Source organism: Lepus europaeus, chromosome 21 (assembly GCF_033115175.1).
Source record: "Lepus europaeus isolate LE1 chromosome 21, mLepTim1.pri, whole genome shotgun sequence".
NCBI lineage: Eukaryota > Metazoa > Chordata > Mammalia > Lagomorpha > Leporidae > Lepus > Lepus europaeus.
In genome coordinates this window covers 19,726,324-19,742,561 of record NC_084847.1, presented here as the reverse complement: position 1 = coordinate 19,742,561, position 16,238 = coordinate 19,726,324, and the positions used below count along the sequence as shown (strand labels likewise).

General features: G+C 53.6%; 2 protein-coding genes across 15 annotated transcripts in view; one reads left to right on the top strand and one right to left on the bottom strand.

The window, feature by feature from the left end:
• Positions 1-4,953, top strand: part of ARHGAP17 (Rho GTPase activating protein 17) — a 96,775-nt gene extending 91,822 nt beyond the window's left edge. For 3 of the 6 annotated variants that reach the window (XR_009864745.1, XR_009864744.1, XM_062180675.1), the window contains 2 exons: positions 686-734; positions 4,164-4,251. Coding sequence is in view for 3 of the 6 variants with exons in the window: in XM_062180675.1 (XP_062036659.1) it covers positions 686-693 (8 nt within the window). In the remaining 3 variants the exon portion in view is untranslated. Of the gene's footprint in view, positions 1-685; positions 735-4,163 lie in introns of all 6 variants that reach the window. The other 3 variants (XM_062180676.1, XM_062180673.1, XM_062180674.1) reach the window with 2 other exon arrangements.
• A 4,735-nt stretch (positions 4,954-9,688) lies between these two features.
• The window catches only part of SLC5A11 (solute carrier family 5 member 11), a 40,671-nt gene continuing 34,121 nt past the window's right edge, over positions 9,689-16,238 (bottom strand). For all 9 annotated transcript variants that reach the window (XM_062179925.1, XM_062179930.1, XM_062179926.1 and 6 more), the window contains 4 exons: positions 14,851-15,019; positions 14,273-14,488; positions 12,146-12,314; positions 9,689-9,894 (listed from right to left, as the gene is read on the bottom strand). In XM_062179925.1, the coding sequence (XP_062035909.1) occupies positions 9,689-9,894; positions 12,146-12,314; positions 14,273-14,488; positions 14,851-15,019 (760 nt within the window). The remainder of the gene's footprint in view (positions 9,895-12,145; positions 12,315-14,272; positions 14,489-14,850; positions 15,020-16,238) is intronic.

Below are 16,238 nucleotides of genomic sequence, written 5' to 3'. Positions count from 1 at the left end.
TGCAGGCCTCCCGGGCGGCAGCGTCACCCGCCCCCAGAGTGCAGCTGCAGGGCACAGGTGTGCGTCCACTTCCCTGACTCTCGAAGTTACCCCAAAAGTCATCCATGCTGTGAGTTCTTGTGACTCAAGGACCTTCCCGTCACCACAGTGACCTCTGTGTCACAGAATTAACCTCTACTGTCCCAGAATCCTCTGGACTGCCCCCGGAAGCCGCTAGGAGGCCAGCATTTAGGATTTATGATCTCTGGTCGTCGGTCTTGCTGCCGTCAACCACTCATGGATAAAACCGCTCAAGAGAGAGGACACAGCGCTTCCTTGGACAGGACAGTCCTTTATTATGACATCATGTGTTCAGTTGGAAAACCACAGACAGGCAGATTCCTAAGAACACTTGGTTCATTTAAGGCATTGAATCATGAGGAGCGGAATTAAGGCTGTGAGTGAGGATAGCGCCTCGGGGGAGATCACTGCTGCCGGGAAGGCTTGGCAGCCAACTTCCTGCAGCCAGCGCAGCCCCAAAGCACGGAAGGGAGGGGTCCCGCCGTCCCCTGAGTCTCCTCTTCACTGTGACTCCAGAAGGCCATGGGCTTCTAATTCCCAAGACAAAGAGCTGGTATCTCACTGTTTTTAAAGTAAGATTTTAGCAAAGAGTATTCTAATTCGAACATTTTATTAAATAATTTAGATGTATGACCTGCCATATTCAGTCAGAACTGAAATTGGAGTATTTAATGGTAAGGAAAAGGCACCTGATTGGCCAAAGCGTTCGTGCTACTGTATGATCATATTTACGCATTAATGCCTGCTGACTAACCGGTCACCCTAACCCTGCCTTGCTTGCATCCCTACTAACAGTGCATGCACTAAAGGAGGACTGGCTTTGTCCGTGCCTGCTGTCAGTCATTCTGGATGCTAAGTGTTCACGGGTGTGTAACAGGTGGTCACGGGGCTGGCCTGGCCACTTCTTTAATTTCCGTTCTTTTCTGTGTCGGGCAGGCTTCAGGGATAGTAGCAAGAGCACACACTCGAGTCGATGTGTCTGAATTAGAGTGTGAGCCCTCTGGGTAAAGTTGGGCAGGCACAGGCTGATTGAACGGTAAACTGGTGACATCTGTCAGGGTTGTTGATTCAATCAGATGGGATTTTAAAAGCACTTGTTACAGTTCTTAATATGAATGGATCCAAGAGAATGGTAGCTGTTTATCATTTTCATCTGGAACAGTTTAATCAGAGCTCCAGATTAGATTTGTGGGTCAACGTTTCTAGGCCTTATCCGCCCAGGCCCAGCCTTCTGGGCCCCAGACACTGGGGTTGGGGGTGGGGCCCAGGCATCCATATTTAGATCTGATGTGCCACTGGCTTTTCTTTTTAAATTTTTATTTATTTGAGAGACAGGCACTTCTTCCATCCACTGGTTCATTCTTCAACTGTCTACAACAGCCATGGCTGAGCCAGGCCAAACCCAGGAGCCAGGAACTCAATCCAGCTCTCCCACATGGGTGACAGGACCCCAGGCACTTGTGCCTCCGAGGGTGTGCATTAGCAGCAAGCTGGGATCAGAAGCAGAGCTGGGACTGGAAGCTCGGTGCTCAGACCAGCTGTTTTTGGAATACAAATAATATATAAAGTCCTAGGCAGAGAGGCTTAGTTTAAAAAACTAAAAACATAAAGCAGGTGCTTATAGGTATCTTTGTAAAATCACTTTTTCCTCCTTGTGAACCAAAGTGTTTAAGACTGAAGCCATTATCTCCTCAGATAAAGGGGCTATTCATAGCCCTTTGTGGGGTGCAGGGGATGTTACGTTACTTAAGACCCAGAGTCCAGCCGGTCTGGCTCTGCCCCTCCTCTGGCCACCTTGGGCGAGAGGAAGCAGAGCCCTCACCGCCCGCCTTTCACAGCTGCACAGTGGCACTGGGGCTGCCCTGGGATCGTTTCCCCGTGTGACTGTGTGTGGGAGCCCCTAGCAGTCTCTGGTGTCTCGAAGTGCCCCCAGTGTGACCCATGGTGACAGAGGTTAGCCTCTCTCTGAGCACTGGCTCTGCTTGCATTGCCCTCACTTTTCCCACTTCCTGCATGTAAACTGACTCCTTATTTTCATTCACAAAATGATTCCCGAAGCACAGAGGGGCTGGGAGCAGAGTCAGAGGCAGGGATTTTCTGCATGTCCCCACCCACCCACTTTTTTTTCCTGAATGTATAATTCCTGTGTGTTCATTGTAAATAGTTGGGAGAAATTCAGCGAAGTGCCAATCTGGAAATTACGTGGAATGTGTGAGGAAAAGAGAAAGACAGCTAGTTTGCCCTTTGGAAATGGCAGGCGTTAGCTTGCGTCCAAATAGATGTTCACAAACAAATCTAATTACAGAAGCCACCAGGTCACGAGTGTCCCATGGTTTGTGGCAAGTCTCTGGGGCTGAGAGGAGGCGGTGGCTGGGGCCTCATGCGTTTTATTGGGCCAGGATAACATGGACGGGTTTGAAGTGGCACTGACTTTGTTCTGTCAGTATTGCCTGGGAGACACAGCTTTTCTCTGCTGGAAGATTGAGAGGGGGCGACTTGAAAGGTGATTGCATTGGTGACCCGTCCGTCCAGCTGTCCAGTGTCCAGCCACAGAGGTTCCTGAGCCCCCACTATCTGCCAGCCACAAGTCTAGGCACTGGGAATAAGCTCTGAGCACCACAGAGCACGTGGGCTCTGCCCTCATTGACTTCCCCTGTGCTGAGGACAAATCCTGGACTCCTGGGCTCCGTGCACACCGACCGCTGTGTACAGTGCGTGGTGCCGTTCCCTGCAGTTCAGCTGCCCCTACGGCTTGCACCAGACCTGAGTTACCTGCAGTGACATTGAGCACCTGACACTCCTTGACACCCCGACACTCCCATAAATCTAGAAATTTCTCAGAGTGATGGTGCACAGGAAACCCTTGAGGGACAGGTGCACCTACCCTGGGTCTCTGGGAGAAAAGGGGCGCCCCGGGGAGAGTAAATAGATCTGCAGCTCAGGGCTGTGGGAACAGGAGCAGGAAGAGTTGGGGAAGACGGTGCAGTCCCAGCATAAGCAGGGGCAGGCATGGCATGGCGTGCACCTAGAGCAGCTAGGACGAAAAGCAGCTCCTCACCTGAGAGATGCCCCGAGCAAACTCATCTCCTATCCAGCTAGCGCTAACCTGCAAAGTCAAACTACCACAGACCCAAACAGCTCCTAAAATACCTCCCAGGGCTCTCCTAATTGGCTGGCGCGCCCACCTGCTGGAGAAACCAACCCTTCCGTCTTCATTAGAGCCTGAAGGCCACACGTGTGGTTCACTGCCGCACCTTCAGCTCGTAGCGCAGTGCCTGGTGCATGCTCACAGGATTCTTGTTTCTGAGTGAATAAAACAGAAGCCCACGGGCCGCCCTGGAAAAATGACCATGATTGTCGAAGGTGGCTTGTGAGCATGAGAGTGAGGCTCAGTGTCTTGGGGACCCTGTATTTGCCATCTACAAAAAAAGAGTTTCAGCTAACATAATAAGACTTGAACTGGACGTATCAGAAGAGAGAGTCAATATTTGATAGCGATTTGATGGTCTACTTTGGTGACTGTTCCCCAGGAGACTCATGGCAGGATCTAGAGACATTGTTGGTTATCATGCAGGGGCAGAAGGAGTCGTGTGTCCCGAGCGTCTGGCGGGAAGAGGCCAGGGTGCCACTCGGCTTCCTACGGTGCACAGGACGGCGCCTCACCACAGCGATTAGCCCGCCCTCTCTAAGCCGTGGCCTTAGCGACAGGAAGGAACCCTGCAGCTCAGGAGAGAGCTCTTGCCAGTGCAGCCGCACAGTTCCTGCAGCCCGGATGTCAGGAGACTGCAGCCAGAGTGTTCCAGGCCTTGGTAGCAATGAGGGTTCCTCTCCCCCATCAGAGCAAGCAGATCCTTCAAAGCTGGCGTCCATGAGGACTGCTGGGCACACAGAAGGGAGTAGGGAAGGCAGGGCTGTGCCACCCAGCAGCCCTGTAGGATCTCAGAGGCTGGCAGCCTCCGCTCCTGGGCGCGGCCGAGGCCTGCAACAGGGCGCCTTGTGTGTGCATGGGCATGGGCCGACCCTTGCACCTGCTGTCTCCTCGGGGCTTCAGTGACTCGGCCATACCTCTCATTCATGCCGTGTCTCCTCATGTTTTTGTCCAGACGCCAATTCTAGGGTTTCAGAACCGCTTCGCAGCATCTTCCCTGAAGTGCACCCGGACTCGGCCAGCAAGGAGCTGCCGGGCCACATCCTGCTGGACATAGACAACGAGACGGAAAGCACGGCCCTGTGAAGACGCCAGCCCCGGCAGCAGGCCAGACAGCGAACAGCTTTCAGTGACGGGAAAGAGCGGCCCCCACCGCGGACCTTGGCCCCAGGAGACCGTGGGGGCTGACACTTAAAGCTGAATGACCTGTGTCTTGAAGAAATTGTCTTCCTTTACATGATAAAGAAATAATGCCAAAAATAAAAATAAAAATCAGAAACCGAGAGGTAGCTAGCTAGAGCGCCGAGACGTGTCTAGGAAGCTTGCTAAGGCAGGCAGCACCATCAGCCATGTGGAATGAATGAGAAGCAATGCGTTAACTATCTATTTAATAAAGTGCATTAATTCTGCAAGGTGCCTACTTCCTGCTCGTCGCACTTTGATCCCGCTGTGCTAGCTAGGAAGGAGGTTCCCCCTCCAGACTTGCTGCAGAACCGTTTTGTATTCAGGATGGTCTGTGTCTGCCCCAGTCCCCTCCAGACCCTGAGCATTGATGGTGACTGCTGGATCTGTCACCCCAACAAACTGGATGCGACTTGTGCCTTGTTGGATCGCCAGAATGTAGAAAGAAATGTACTGTTTTCTCTCTCTTTTTTTTTTTAAACAATGTAATTGCTACTTGATAAGGACCGAACAATATTCAAGTTTCATGTTTAATTTGAATTAAATATATTCTGTGGTTTATATGAAAACTTGTCATTCTTGCAGGCTCTCACTTGTATGATTGTGTACGCATGTGCGTGTTGTCACCTGTGGTGGCTGGGACACCTGGGGCAGGCAGATGTACTCAGTGTAACTAGGAGTTTAAAAGAGCAGAGTTGCAGCAAGGTCACAGCCATGGGAAAGGCTGGCGGCTGCCTGGCAACCTCCCACGCTGGCTGTCCTCAGCGAGCGCTCCACGGGTAGGGCCGAGCCTTGGTCTCCCCAGTCCCGGCACCTGTGTCTTGTCCCTGTAGGGGATTTCAGACTCAGCTCTCACAGGGCTACTGTACACGCCGGAAGCTGTAGCCGAGCACAGGAACTCTTCCAGTGACTGATGCCTTCCTGCCCACTCCAGGCCACTCCCCCCCATCTCAGGATTAGAATACAGTGAGAGGGAGCCAGAGCAAAGTGAGTCTGACTGCCCCTCCCTGTGAGCCAGATAAAGTGGTTTCCTTTTGGGAACAGAGATGGACTCGCACGACCCGAGTTGGCTGCCCTGGCCTTCCACGGGTGGACCCGTCTGTCGGCTGTGGCAGTGACCTGTCCCTGGCTTAGAAGTTACTGGGCCTGCTTCCACTGTGAACGGACTTAATGGGCCCACCCTGAAAGGAGCACTTGCTGCGTTTAGAATTGGTTATTTATTTGAGAAGCAGGCAGAGAGATGTCCCATTTGCTGGTTCGCTACCTAGATGCCCACAGTAGCCAAGACTGAACTAAGACCAGAGCCAGGAGGTAGAAACTCATTCCAGGTCTTCCATGTAGGAGGCAGGAACCCAACTACTTGAGCCATTACTGCTGCCTCCCAGGGTCTGCATTAGCTGGAAGCTGGAGCTGGGAACTGAACCCAAGCGCCCTGATGTGGGAAGCAGGTGTCTTATCTGCTAGGCTAAAATGCTGTCTCCTCCCTGCATTTATTATATGGAAAATATGCACCTAGGAGCCGGCGTTGTGGTACATCAGGTGAGCCAGCCACTAAGGATGCTGGCATCCCATATCTGAGTGCCTTCAAGTCCTGGCTGCTCTGCTTCTGATCCAGCTCCCTGCTAATGCACCTAAGAAGGCAGCAGAGGATGGCCTAAGTACTTGGACCCCTGCCACCCATGTGGGAGACCTGGATGGAGTTCCTGGGCTCCTGGCTTTGGCCTGGTCCAGACCTGGCTATTGTGGCCATCTTAGGAGTAAGCCAGCAGGTAGAGGCTCACTCGCTCGCTCTCTCAATCCCTCTGCCTTTCAGATCAACAAGTCGGTCTTTTTAAAGCATATGCACCTGTACACCTGTTTCCCCATGTATCATGAGTGCAAGCTTGCTCATACTTCCACTCCTGTACTGGCGTGCTGTTATTTTCCTTGCCTGTCAGTTGCTGCTCACTGTTGAACCCATCTCCGAGGAGCTGGCTGTCCACAGTCAGCCCCTTAGGCATGCTTCCTTCCCCCTTGGCGTCTGAGGATGAGGAAGGTCCCCTCCTGATGTTCTCCCAGAAATACAGCATGTGTGTGATTGCTGAGTGTGACACCCAGCAAGCTGGACACTCATTGTTCTAAGAACAGCACTGAGTTTTTACTCTCCTGTTGTGGGTGGCAGTCTCCCTACCCCAACAATTCCAATTGCCGTAGCAATGAGAAGTGTTTGCCCCTGGATATGTGCCAAAAGGGAAGCCAGGCCTGAGCTGTTGTCTCTCATCTGGGAGGAGCTGGGCCAGGCTGTGGGGCCTGGTGGCTCAGTGTGGGGCCTGCAGGGCTGTAACTGCACCTGTGCCAATGAGGGGCCAGGCCCAGGAGTGGCACCTGGATCCTCATTTCTGTGACCTGTGATTCCTCCTGCTGGGAGAGTTGCCACACTGCTTGTCACCTTCCCTGGCACCCCACAAGTCTGTCATCTCCATTTTCATGCATAGCGGCCATCCTGGAGGGTGCTAGGCCCTAGGGAGAAGCTACTGAGGCTTATCTGTCCTTGCAAATGGTTTTCTTCTGTTCTCTGCACAATTTCTAGGCCTGTGTGTGCTCACACTCCCCTGTCTCTGCTGCCTCACCCCCACCTCAACACCAGGGGCAGGGACCTGTTCCTCTCACCACACACACCCCCCCCCACCTTTTTTAAGGATTTGTTTATTTACTTGAAGGGGAGCATGACAGAGATCTTGCATCCACTAACTCACTACTCCAATGAGCACAACAGCTGTGGCTAGTCCAGGCTGAAGTCAGGAGCCTAGAGCTCCATCCTGGTCTTCCAGGAGAGTAGCAGGGGCCCAACTACTTGGGCCATCATCTATACCTTCCCAGGCGCATGAGCAGGGAGCTGGATCAGAAGGAGAGCAGCTGGGACTCAAACCTGTGCTCCAATGGGGGATGCTGGCATCACAGGCAGGAACTTAGCTCACTGGACCACACAGCCAGTCTCCCGCTTAACTCAGCATTCGTCTGATTTCCTGGCAGGAATCTGGTCTTGATCTATACGTGGGAGGCCAGAGAGGGTCGGAGTGGGCCCATGGTTGCCCTGAACGTGCTCGGTTCTAACCCTGTGGTCACTCATAGAGTTTGGATGCCATTGGAGTGACTCAGTTGGTTCCCTAGGGGCTATGGAATGTCCCATGGTCATGGATATCTGGGGAGGGAGCGGGGATTGGGGAACAGGAGCCAGAGGGCTTTCGTGTTCTGAGCGTTGTCCACCTGTTCATCCGCCAGGCACGTTCTGTCCTTGTGGAACTTTCACTCCAGTTGAGCAGTCGATGAAGCAGTCACTAAGACAGTGTGACCCGTGCTTCAGAGTCACCGAGGGGTGGGGGTAATCAGGGAGGGCTTTCTGGGGGAAGTGATGTCTGAGCAGAGACAGGCAGAACAGGAGTCCGTCAGAGAAGGAAGGTGGGACGGTGAAGGCAGAGGGGAGACCACGGGCACCGACCTGTTGGTCTGATCCCGAGCCACACATGCTGGGTCCTCTTTACACCATCCAGGGTGCGAGGCCTAGGTGAGAAAGAGCGAGGCTTTGGTCGGACCTCAGACTGCTAAGACAGAGTGAGCGGAGATACCTGGTCGTCGGGGGTCTTGCATTCCTGTGCAGGAACGTGGGCTCTGTCCTGAGGCCTGGAGAAAGTCACTGGAAGATTCTGGACGATTCTGAGAGGTCTGTTAGGTCAGAGTCACTCCTGCCCGTGGCTGCAGCGTGGGGAAAGCCGGCCGTGGGAGGGCCAAACAGGAGCCTACGGGCAGCTATCGGGGGCAGAGACTGCAGAGGCCCGGGCTGGGACAGCTCTCCCTGAAACCCCAGCAGGCCCAGAGGTCTCGGTGTGAGGGGCACAGCTCAGGGTGGGGTGGGGGCTCAGGTCACTGGTGAGAACACCCCAGCCTCCCTGTCTCCTCCTTGGCCCATGGAGAGGGCAGCATGGCCTCCCCCGGGAGATCAGGAGCCAGTTATGGGAACCCGCATAGGACCACCAGTTCCCTACACGAGCCCCTACCTGGGAGGGCAGAGGGTATCCAGCCCACCCGTGTTGCTTGAATTACTGTAGAAAAGCCGGGGCTGGGGCCGGCACTGTGGCATAGTGGGCAAAGCTTCCTGCAACACCAGCATCCCGGTGGGCACCGGTTCGAGTCCCAGCTGCTCCACTTCCCATCCAGCTCCCTGCTAATGGCCTGGGAAAGCAGTAGAAAGATGGCTTGGGCCCCTGCACCCACATGGGAGACTTGGAGGAGGCTCCTGGCTACAGGCCAGCCCAGCCCTAGCTGTTGCAGCCATCTGGGGAATGAACCAGCTGATGGGAGATACTTCTGTCTCTGTCCCTGTCTCTGACTACTTCTGCCTTTCAAAAGTATAAATAAATCTTAAAAACAAAACAAGGCCGGCGCTGTGGCTTAACAGGCTAATCCTCCGCCTTGCAGCACCGGCACACCGGGTTCTAGTCCCGGTTGGGGCGCCGGATTCTATCCCGGTGGCCCCTCTTCCAGGCCAGCTCTCTGCTATGGCCCGGGAAGGCAGTGGAGGGTGGCCCAAGTCCTTGGGTCCTGCACCCGTATGGGAGACCAGGAGAAGCACCTGGCTCCTGGCTTTGGATCAGCGCAATGTACCGGTCGCAGCGGCCATTGGAGGGTGAACCAACGGCAAAAAGGAAGACCTTTCTCTCTGTCTCTCTCTCTCTCTCACTATCTACTCTGCCTGTCAAAAAACAAAAAACAAAACAAAACAAAAAAGGAAGCAGCACAATCCAAGCCCAAACCTGTGAAGGGCACACAGTTCTCGGATTTCCTGACAGCGTCTGACTTCCGGGCACTGACTTGGGTGTATTTCTAAGAAATCATACCCAGGAGCGAGAATCACGAGGAAGCCTTTGGGAACTGGGCGATCCTTTAGCAAAGCCGGCAGCCATGGGAAGCCAGGGAGAGGAGGTGGATCCCACTCTGCACCACGCAGGTGAGCTGGGTACTGGCCAAAGGCTGCCCCACCGGGCCAGGAGCAGCTGCGCTGCCGTCCAGCCGGGGCACCTGCAGGCTCTTTGCATCTGGCCGTGGATCTTACACCATGGAGAGGAAGGGTGAGGAGCTCGATTTTGAGAACAGGAAGGTTTTTTTTTTTTAACACTTTGCAGTCTCTAACCCCCCCTTTCCCCTTCCAGTGTTGCAAACACCTTTGAAGCCTCAAGGTAAACAAACAAAAGCTTTATTATTATTATCTTTTTCTTCCATTATAAAACAACAGGGCAGGGGAAGGGAGTGGCGGGCTGAGCGCTAGGCGAAGTAGCCCCAGAGGAAGAAGGCACAGCAGATGCACAGCAGGCAGTTGACGTCCAGGAGGGTCTTCACCACGGGGTTTTCTTCCACGGAAGCTAAGACGGGCTCCGCTGGCCTCGGGGCCTGCTCCGTGCCCTTGCCCTCCATCCCACAGAGCCACAGCAGGGCTCGCACCACTCTGGACTGCTTCGGGGTCACATCACCTGCAAAGAACCCAGCCAAGGAAGGTGGCGGCCATGCGCCGTGTCTCCCAGGACAGGTGCACACTTCCTGCACCTCCTCTGGAAGGGACGGGCTCGGATCTGATCCCGCAGGGGCAGTGCCCCGTGGCTGGCAAAAGCTCCAAGAACAGGTGACTGTCCGGTGCAGCAGTTACGATGCTGCGTGGGAGGCCCACGTCACGTAGCAGGGTGCCTGGGTTCAAGTCCTGGCCCCACTCCTGATTCCAGCTTCCTGCCAAGTGTGCATCCTGGGAAGGAGCAGGTAACTGGGTCCTTGCCACCCACATGGGAGACCCACATTGAGCTCCCAGCTCGTGGCTTCCGCCTGGCCCAGCCCTGGGTCTGTGGCAGGCATGTGGGGAGTGAACAAGCAGATGGGAGATCTCTCTCTATCTCTCTGCCTTTCAAATAAATAAAAATTTAGATGAAAAAGAAACTTGAAAAAAGTTGCATCCATACTGACCATGTACAAACTTTTCCTCCTTGCTGTCATTCCCTGAACAATGCAGTATAACCACTGCTTACCCAGCATTTATATGGGATTGGCTATTATGAATGATGTGGAGTTGATATTAAGCATACAGAAGGATTTGCATATGCAAATACTAGGCCACTATTTTTTTTTAATTTGACAGGTAGAGTTATAGACAGTGAGAGAAAGAGACAGAGAGAAAGGTCTTCCTTCCGTTGGTTCACTCCCCAAATGGCTGCAACGGCCAGTGCTGCGCCGATCCAAAGCCAGGAACCAGGAGCTTCTTCTTGGTCTGCCATGCGGGTGCAGGGCCCAAGCACTTGGGCCATCCTCCACTGCCCTCCCAGGCCACAGCAGAGAGCTGGACTGGAAGAGGAGCAACCAGGACTAGAACCCAGCACCCACAGGCCACTATTTTGTATAAGGACTTGAGCAGCTGTGAATCTGGGGGTCATGGGGATCCCGAAACCAACATCTGCGAATATGAAGAGGGAAGGCTGAATTCATTACTGCCTTAATTTTGAAAGGCCCTTTAATTCTGGAAGATTGCTTTTTTTTTTTCTTAAGAATTTCTACCATTTTCAAGAGCAGAAATTAAGACTCACACTAGGGGCCGGCACTGTGGTATAGTAGGTTAAGAATCCACCTGCAGTGCTGGCATCTCATATGGGCACCGGTTCTAATCCCAGCTGTTCCTCTTCCAATCCAACTCTCTGCTATGGCCTTGGAAAGCAGTGGAAGATGGCTCAAGTCCTTGGGCCCCTGCACCCATGTGGGAGACCTGGAAGAGGCTCCTGGATCCTGGCTTCAGATTGATTGGCTCAGTTCCGGCCATTGCATCTATCTGGGGAGTGAACCAGTAGATGGAAGATCTCTCTCTGTCTCTCCCTCTCTCTCTCCCTCTCCCTCTCTCTCTCTCTGTAACTCTTTCAAATAAATCTTTTCAAAATGTGTGGCATATATAGCAGGTTAAACCGTCTCTTGTGCTGCTGGCGTCTCATATGGGCGTCAGTTTGCATCCAGGCTGCTCTGCTTCATGCAGCTCCCTGCTAACATGCCTGGGAAAGCAGCAGAAGATGGCACAAGTGCTTGGGCTCTTGCTACCTGCGTGGAAGACCTGGATGAAGCCCTTGCCTCCTGCCTTCAACCTGGCCCAGCCCTGGGCCATTGAGGCCATTTGGGGAGTGAACCAGCAGATAGAAGATCCCTATCTTTCCCTCTCTTTAACTCTGCCTTTCAAATAAATAATAAATCTCTAAAAAAAATTTAAAAAGCAACGGCCATGACAATGCACAGCTTCAGGACCATGGAGACAATTGGGAGCGGTGAGGACCTTGGCTAAGTGACGTGCACACCCGGTGGCAGCAGCATGTGGGCCCAGAGTTGCCAGCTCTCCCTGTTTTTCAAGAGCAGATGGAAATCTAGAATGTTGAGTGGAATCTCGAGGTTTTGTAATGCTAGCCCCTGTCTAATGACAGTAGTAGGTGGGCTACACCAGAACACGTCAGCACGCCCCTAACGTAAAGCATGTGCCTTCCAGCCCGCTGTGTGGGTTTGTGTGAGGTTCGGATACACCCAGCTCCAAAGTGCACAGCGTGTTTGTGCTACGGAAGCTGCCGAAGAGCTCCCTCTGGTGGCCGGAGAGCAGGGCTGGGGCGGGGCAGATGCTGCAGTCCCCGGGGGCCGCCCCTTTTCCTGTGCCCCACAACCACCCGCTGCTGCTCGCCGCTCCTGCTGTCACCGGGGATGGCGAGTACTCACTGCTGTGGGCTTTGGATGCGCTTTCCTGGATCATCTCCAGCTGGATGCTGGCGCTGTTGGCTTCCGCGGTCCCGTTGTGAGACAGGGCAGGCGGCAGGGGCGTGGCTGCTGGCACCTGTGCCTTCTGGACCACGGGGTCGCCGCGAGTGAACCAGGTCAGGCGGCTGATCTGAGGAGTAGAGAGGCCAAGTGTGAGGTCAGTCCTGCCCCCACGTCCCCTGCCCAAGCCCGGGCACAGCCTTCAAGTCCAGTCTGCGGCCCCCACCCTCCCACTCTACAGAACACAAAGACATCCCCATCCTCGCTCTCCTGTTGGAACCCAACCCTCTGTCCCCCGAGCCCTGCAGCACGGTGGGACCCAGACTGCAGTCATCTTAGCTCTTCCGGGTCTCTGGCCCGGGGACTGAATCAGTGAAAACCATCAGAATAAAAATGGAGTCGCTTGTGTCAACCCTAACCTAAATCAATGAAGCCGGAAAGTTAGGAAGGAAGGGTCCCACGTACCATTGCCTCATAGTAACTTTGTTTTTGGCTTACTTATTTGAAAGGCAAAGGTAGGGGGTGGGGAGAGATTGATTTCATCTGCTGGTTCACTCCCCAAATGGCCATAACAGTCAGAACTGGGCCAGGCTGAAGCCAGGAGCCAGGAGTTTCTTCCAGGTCGTCCATGTGGGTGCAGGGACCCAAGTATGGGCCACCTGCTGCTGCTCTCCTGGGCACATTAGCAGGGAGCTGGATTGAAGTGGAACTGCCAGGACATGAACTGATGTCCATGGGATGCATGCATCGCAGGTGGCAGTTTTACCTGCTATGCCACAGTGCCAGCCCACAATAGTAACTTTCAATGGAAAAAAAAAAAAAAACACTCTACCGGGCTGGCACTGTGGCTCAGAGGGATAAAACCCTGGCCTGAAGCTCCGGCATTCCAAATGGGCGCCAGTTCTAGCCCTGGCTGTTGCACTTCCTATCCAGCTCTCTGCTATGGCCTGGGAAAGCAGTAGAAGATGGTCCAAGTCCTTGGGCCCTGCATCCATGTGGGAGACCAGGAAGAAGCTCCTGGCTCCTGGCTTTGGATCAGCACAGCCCCAGCCATTGCAGCCATCTGGGGAGTGAACCAGTGGATGGAAGACCTCTCTCTCTTTCTCTGCCTCTCTCTGTAACTCTTTCAAATAAATAAAATAAATATTTAATAAAAAAAAACTCTAGTGGCCAGCACTGTGGTGCCGGTTAAGCAGGAACCTGTGACACCATCATCCCATATGAGTGCTGTTCAAGTTGTAGCTGCTCCACTTCTGATCCAGTTCCTGCTAATGCACCTAAGAAAGCAGTGGAAGATGGCCTAGGTTCCTGGGCCCCTGAACCCATGTGGGAGACCTGAATGAAGCTCCTTGCTCCTGCCTAGCCCAATCCTGCCCATTGTGGTCATTTGGGGAGTGGCCCAGTGGATGCAGGATCTGTGTGTGTGTGTGTGTGTAACTCTGCCTTTCAAATAAAAAGCAACTCTGCCAGAACCACAACCTCACCCAAAGGTCAGCACCACGTTATACCAGAAGTCCTTCTCCCAGGACATCCACCCGCAAGTGATGTTCACCTTAGGCCTGACGCCACCTTTGTCATCAATCCATCTGACGTAATCCCCCTCATTGTTGCCTTTAAAAGCTCCCTCAACCAGGGCCAGCGCTGTAGCACAGTAGGTTAAGTCTCTGCCTGTGACGCCAACAACTCACAGGGGTGCCGGTTCGTGCCCCGGCTGTTCCTCTTCTGATCCAGCTCCCTGCTATGACCTGGGAAAGCAGTGGAGGATGACCCAAGTGCTTGGGGCCCCTGCACCTGCGTGGGAGACCTGGAAGAAGCTCCCGGCTCCTGGCTTTGGATCGGGCCAGCTCTGGTGATTGTGGCCATTTGGGGAGCGAACCAGAGGAAAGAAGAGCTCTCTATATATATAACTCTGCCTCTCCAATAATCATTTAAATGTGGCCCCACGCAGGGCCTGAGACTCAAAGTAGAAGTGAGAGATGGGTTCTGATGACCTCTGAATCCTGAACAGACCATCCCTGAAGCCCAGCTCTTTGAACCTTCAGTCCTCGTAAGGGGCCACAACAGATACAGGCAACAACAAAGATGTACCATCTCCTTGGAGGGTGGCTCTGTGAGCAGGCTCATGACCGTCACAGTGAGCACAGTGACCGAAGACAGGATCATGGAGAAGTAGAGGTAGTGGACGTTTTTTACCACAGAGGGGCGCTCGTCGGGCTGGTGGCAGGCAGGCTCCACGTAAATGAAGTCCAGGATCAGCCTGATGAAGCCCAGGAGCAGGCCCAAGACCAGGCCCCAGAAGGCGCCCTGCAAACCAGAGCGAGACCGTTAGAGACGTGGAGGGGCCGGGCCTCCGGGAAGGCTTAGGAAGCCGCATCAGGAGCTCGTCCGTCTTGGGATGGTCCGTGCCTGGAGCTAAGTGTCTACTCCTCTTTCCCTCGGCATCTGGGGAGAAGGGTTCCAGGACCCTGCTTAACGGCCAGACTACATCAGGATATAGCTGAGACCTCTCATGGCCTCTTCTCAAAGACCCGGTGACCACTCCCTGTGGCTGCTGCCCCAGAGCTCCCTCCCACTCCCACCCCCTCCCTCTCCCACCAGCCTAATGGGCAGCACTGATTCTTGCATGGCAGGGCGCGGGAGAGGGGTGGTGGTCGGCCCAGAGCTACCTTTTCATTGGCCCGCTTCCAGAAGCACCCCAAGACGAAGACCATGGCCACGGGCGGCTGCAGGTAGGAGCTGATGGCCTGGATATAGACAAACAGTTGGCCTCCCTGGCTGGCCTGGACCACAGGGATCCAGAGCACAGAGACCAACACCAGCAGCAGCACAAATACCCTGTGCAGAGGGAGAGAGGCCCTGGATTAGCGCCCTCTCCCCTGAAGGTTTACTTCCGGGTCAGCATTGTGGTGTAGCGGGTTAAACCACTGCCCGCCTGTGACGCTGGCATCCTACATCCAAGCACTGGGTGAAGACCCTGCTGCTCTGCTTCCAATCCAGCTCCCTGCTGATGCACCTGGGAGGAAGCAGAAGATGGCCCTAGTGCTTGGGCCCTTGCCACCCACATGGGAGACCCAGATGGAGTTTCTGGCTCCTGGCTTTGGCCTGGCCCAGCTTCAGCTGTTAGGGTCATCTGGGGAATGAACCAGCAGAGGAAGATCTCTCTCTCTGTTTCCCTTTCTCTGTCACTCTGCCTTTCAAATACACTTAAAAAATAAGTCTTTAAAAAAAAAAAAAAAAAGATGTACTTCCCTTTCATTTTTGGTAGGTAGTTTTATTGAGGTGGAATTTACATATTTAAAATCCAGCCATTGCAAGTGCACAATCCAGTGACGGTTGCCTGTGCCATTACCATCATCAAGATTTAGAGCACCCTTCACACTCAAGACCTCCCTGGTGCCCCCTCTGCTTGTTCCTGCGCCCACCCTAATCAAGCACTGACCTGCTTCCCCTGCTTCCGGGCTGCTGCATCCCGTTGCCCTTTCTGGACATCGCCACCAGGTGGTGTCATGTGGGATGGCACCTGTTTTGCACCTGGCTTTTTCACTACCCGCGGTGGGCTCTGAGGTTCATCCATGCTGTCACATGGCCATAGCTCATTCCTTTTCAAGGCTGTAAAGCATTCCATTGTCATGGTCATGCCATCACAGGCCATTGTTTCTTCTTTGCCGACAGGTGGACATTTTAATTCTTTCTACTCTCTATTACGAATAGTGCTTCCATGAACATAAATAATCATATGTTTGTGTGGGCACCTGAGGGTACTTCAGCGGGAATGAAGGGAGGTACAAACAACCATTGATATCCACGCATGGGCTTTTTCATAAAATGTGTTGTCCACGAACTCTTGAAGGCTCCTTATATATTTTCATTCCCAAGAATGCAATTTCTGAGTTGCCACTGTGTTAATATTTTTTTAAAGAAATTGCCAAAATGTTTTCATGCTTACTTTTATTTATTTGGAAAGCACAACAAATAATAATAGAGAGAGAGCCAGCGCCGCGGCTCACTAGGCTAATCCTCTGCCTGTGGCGCCGGCACACCGGGTTCTAGTCCC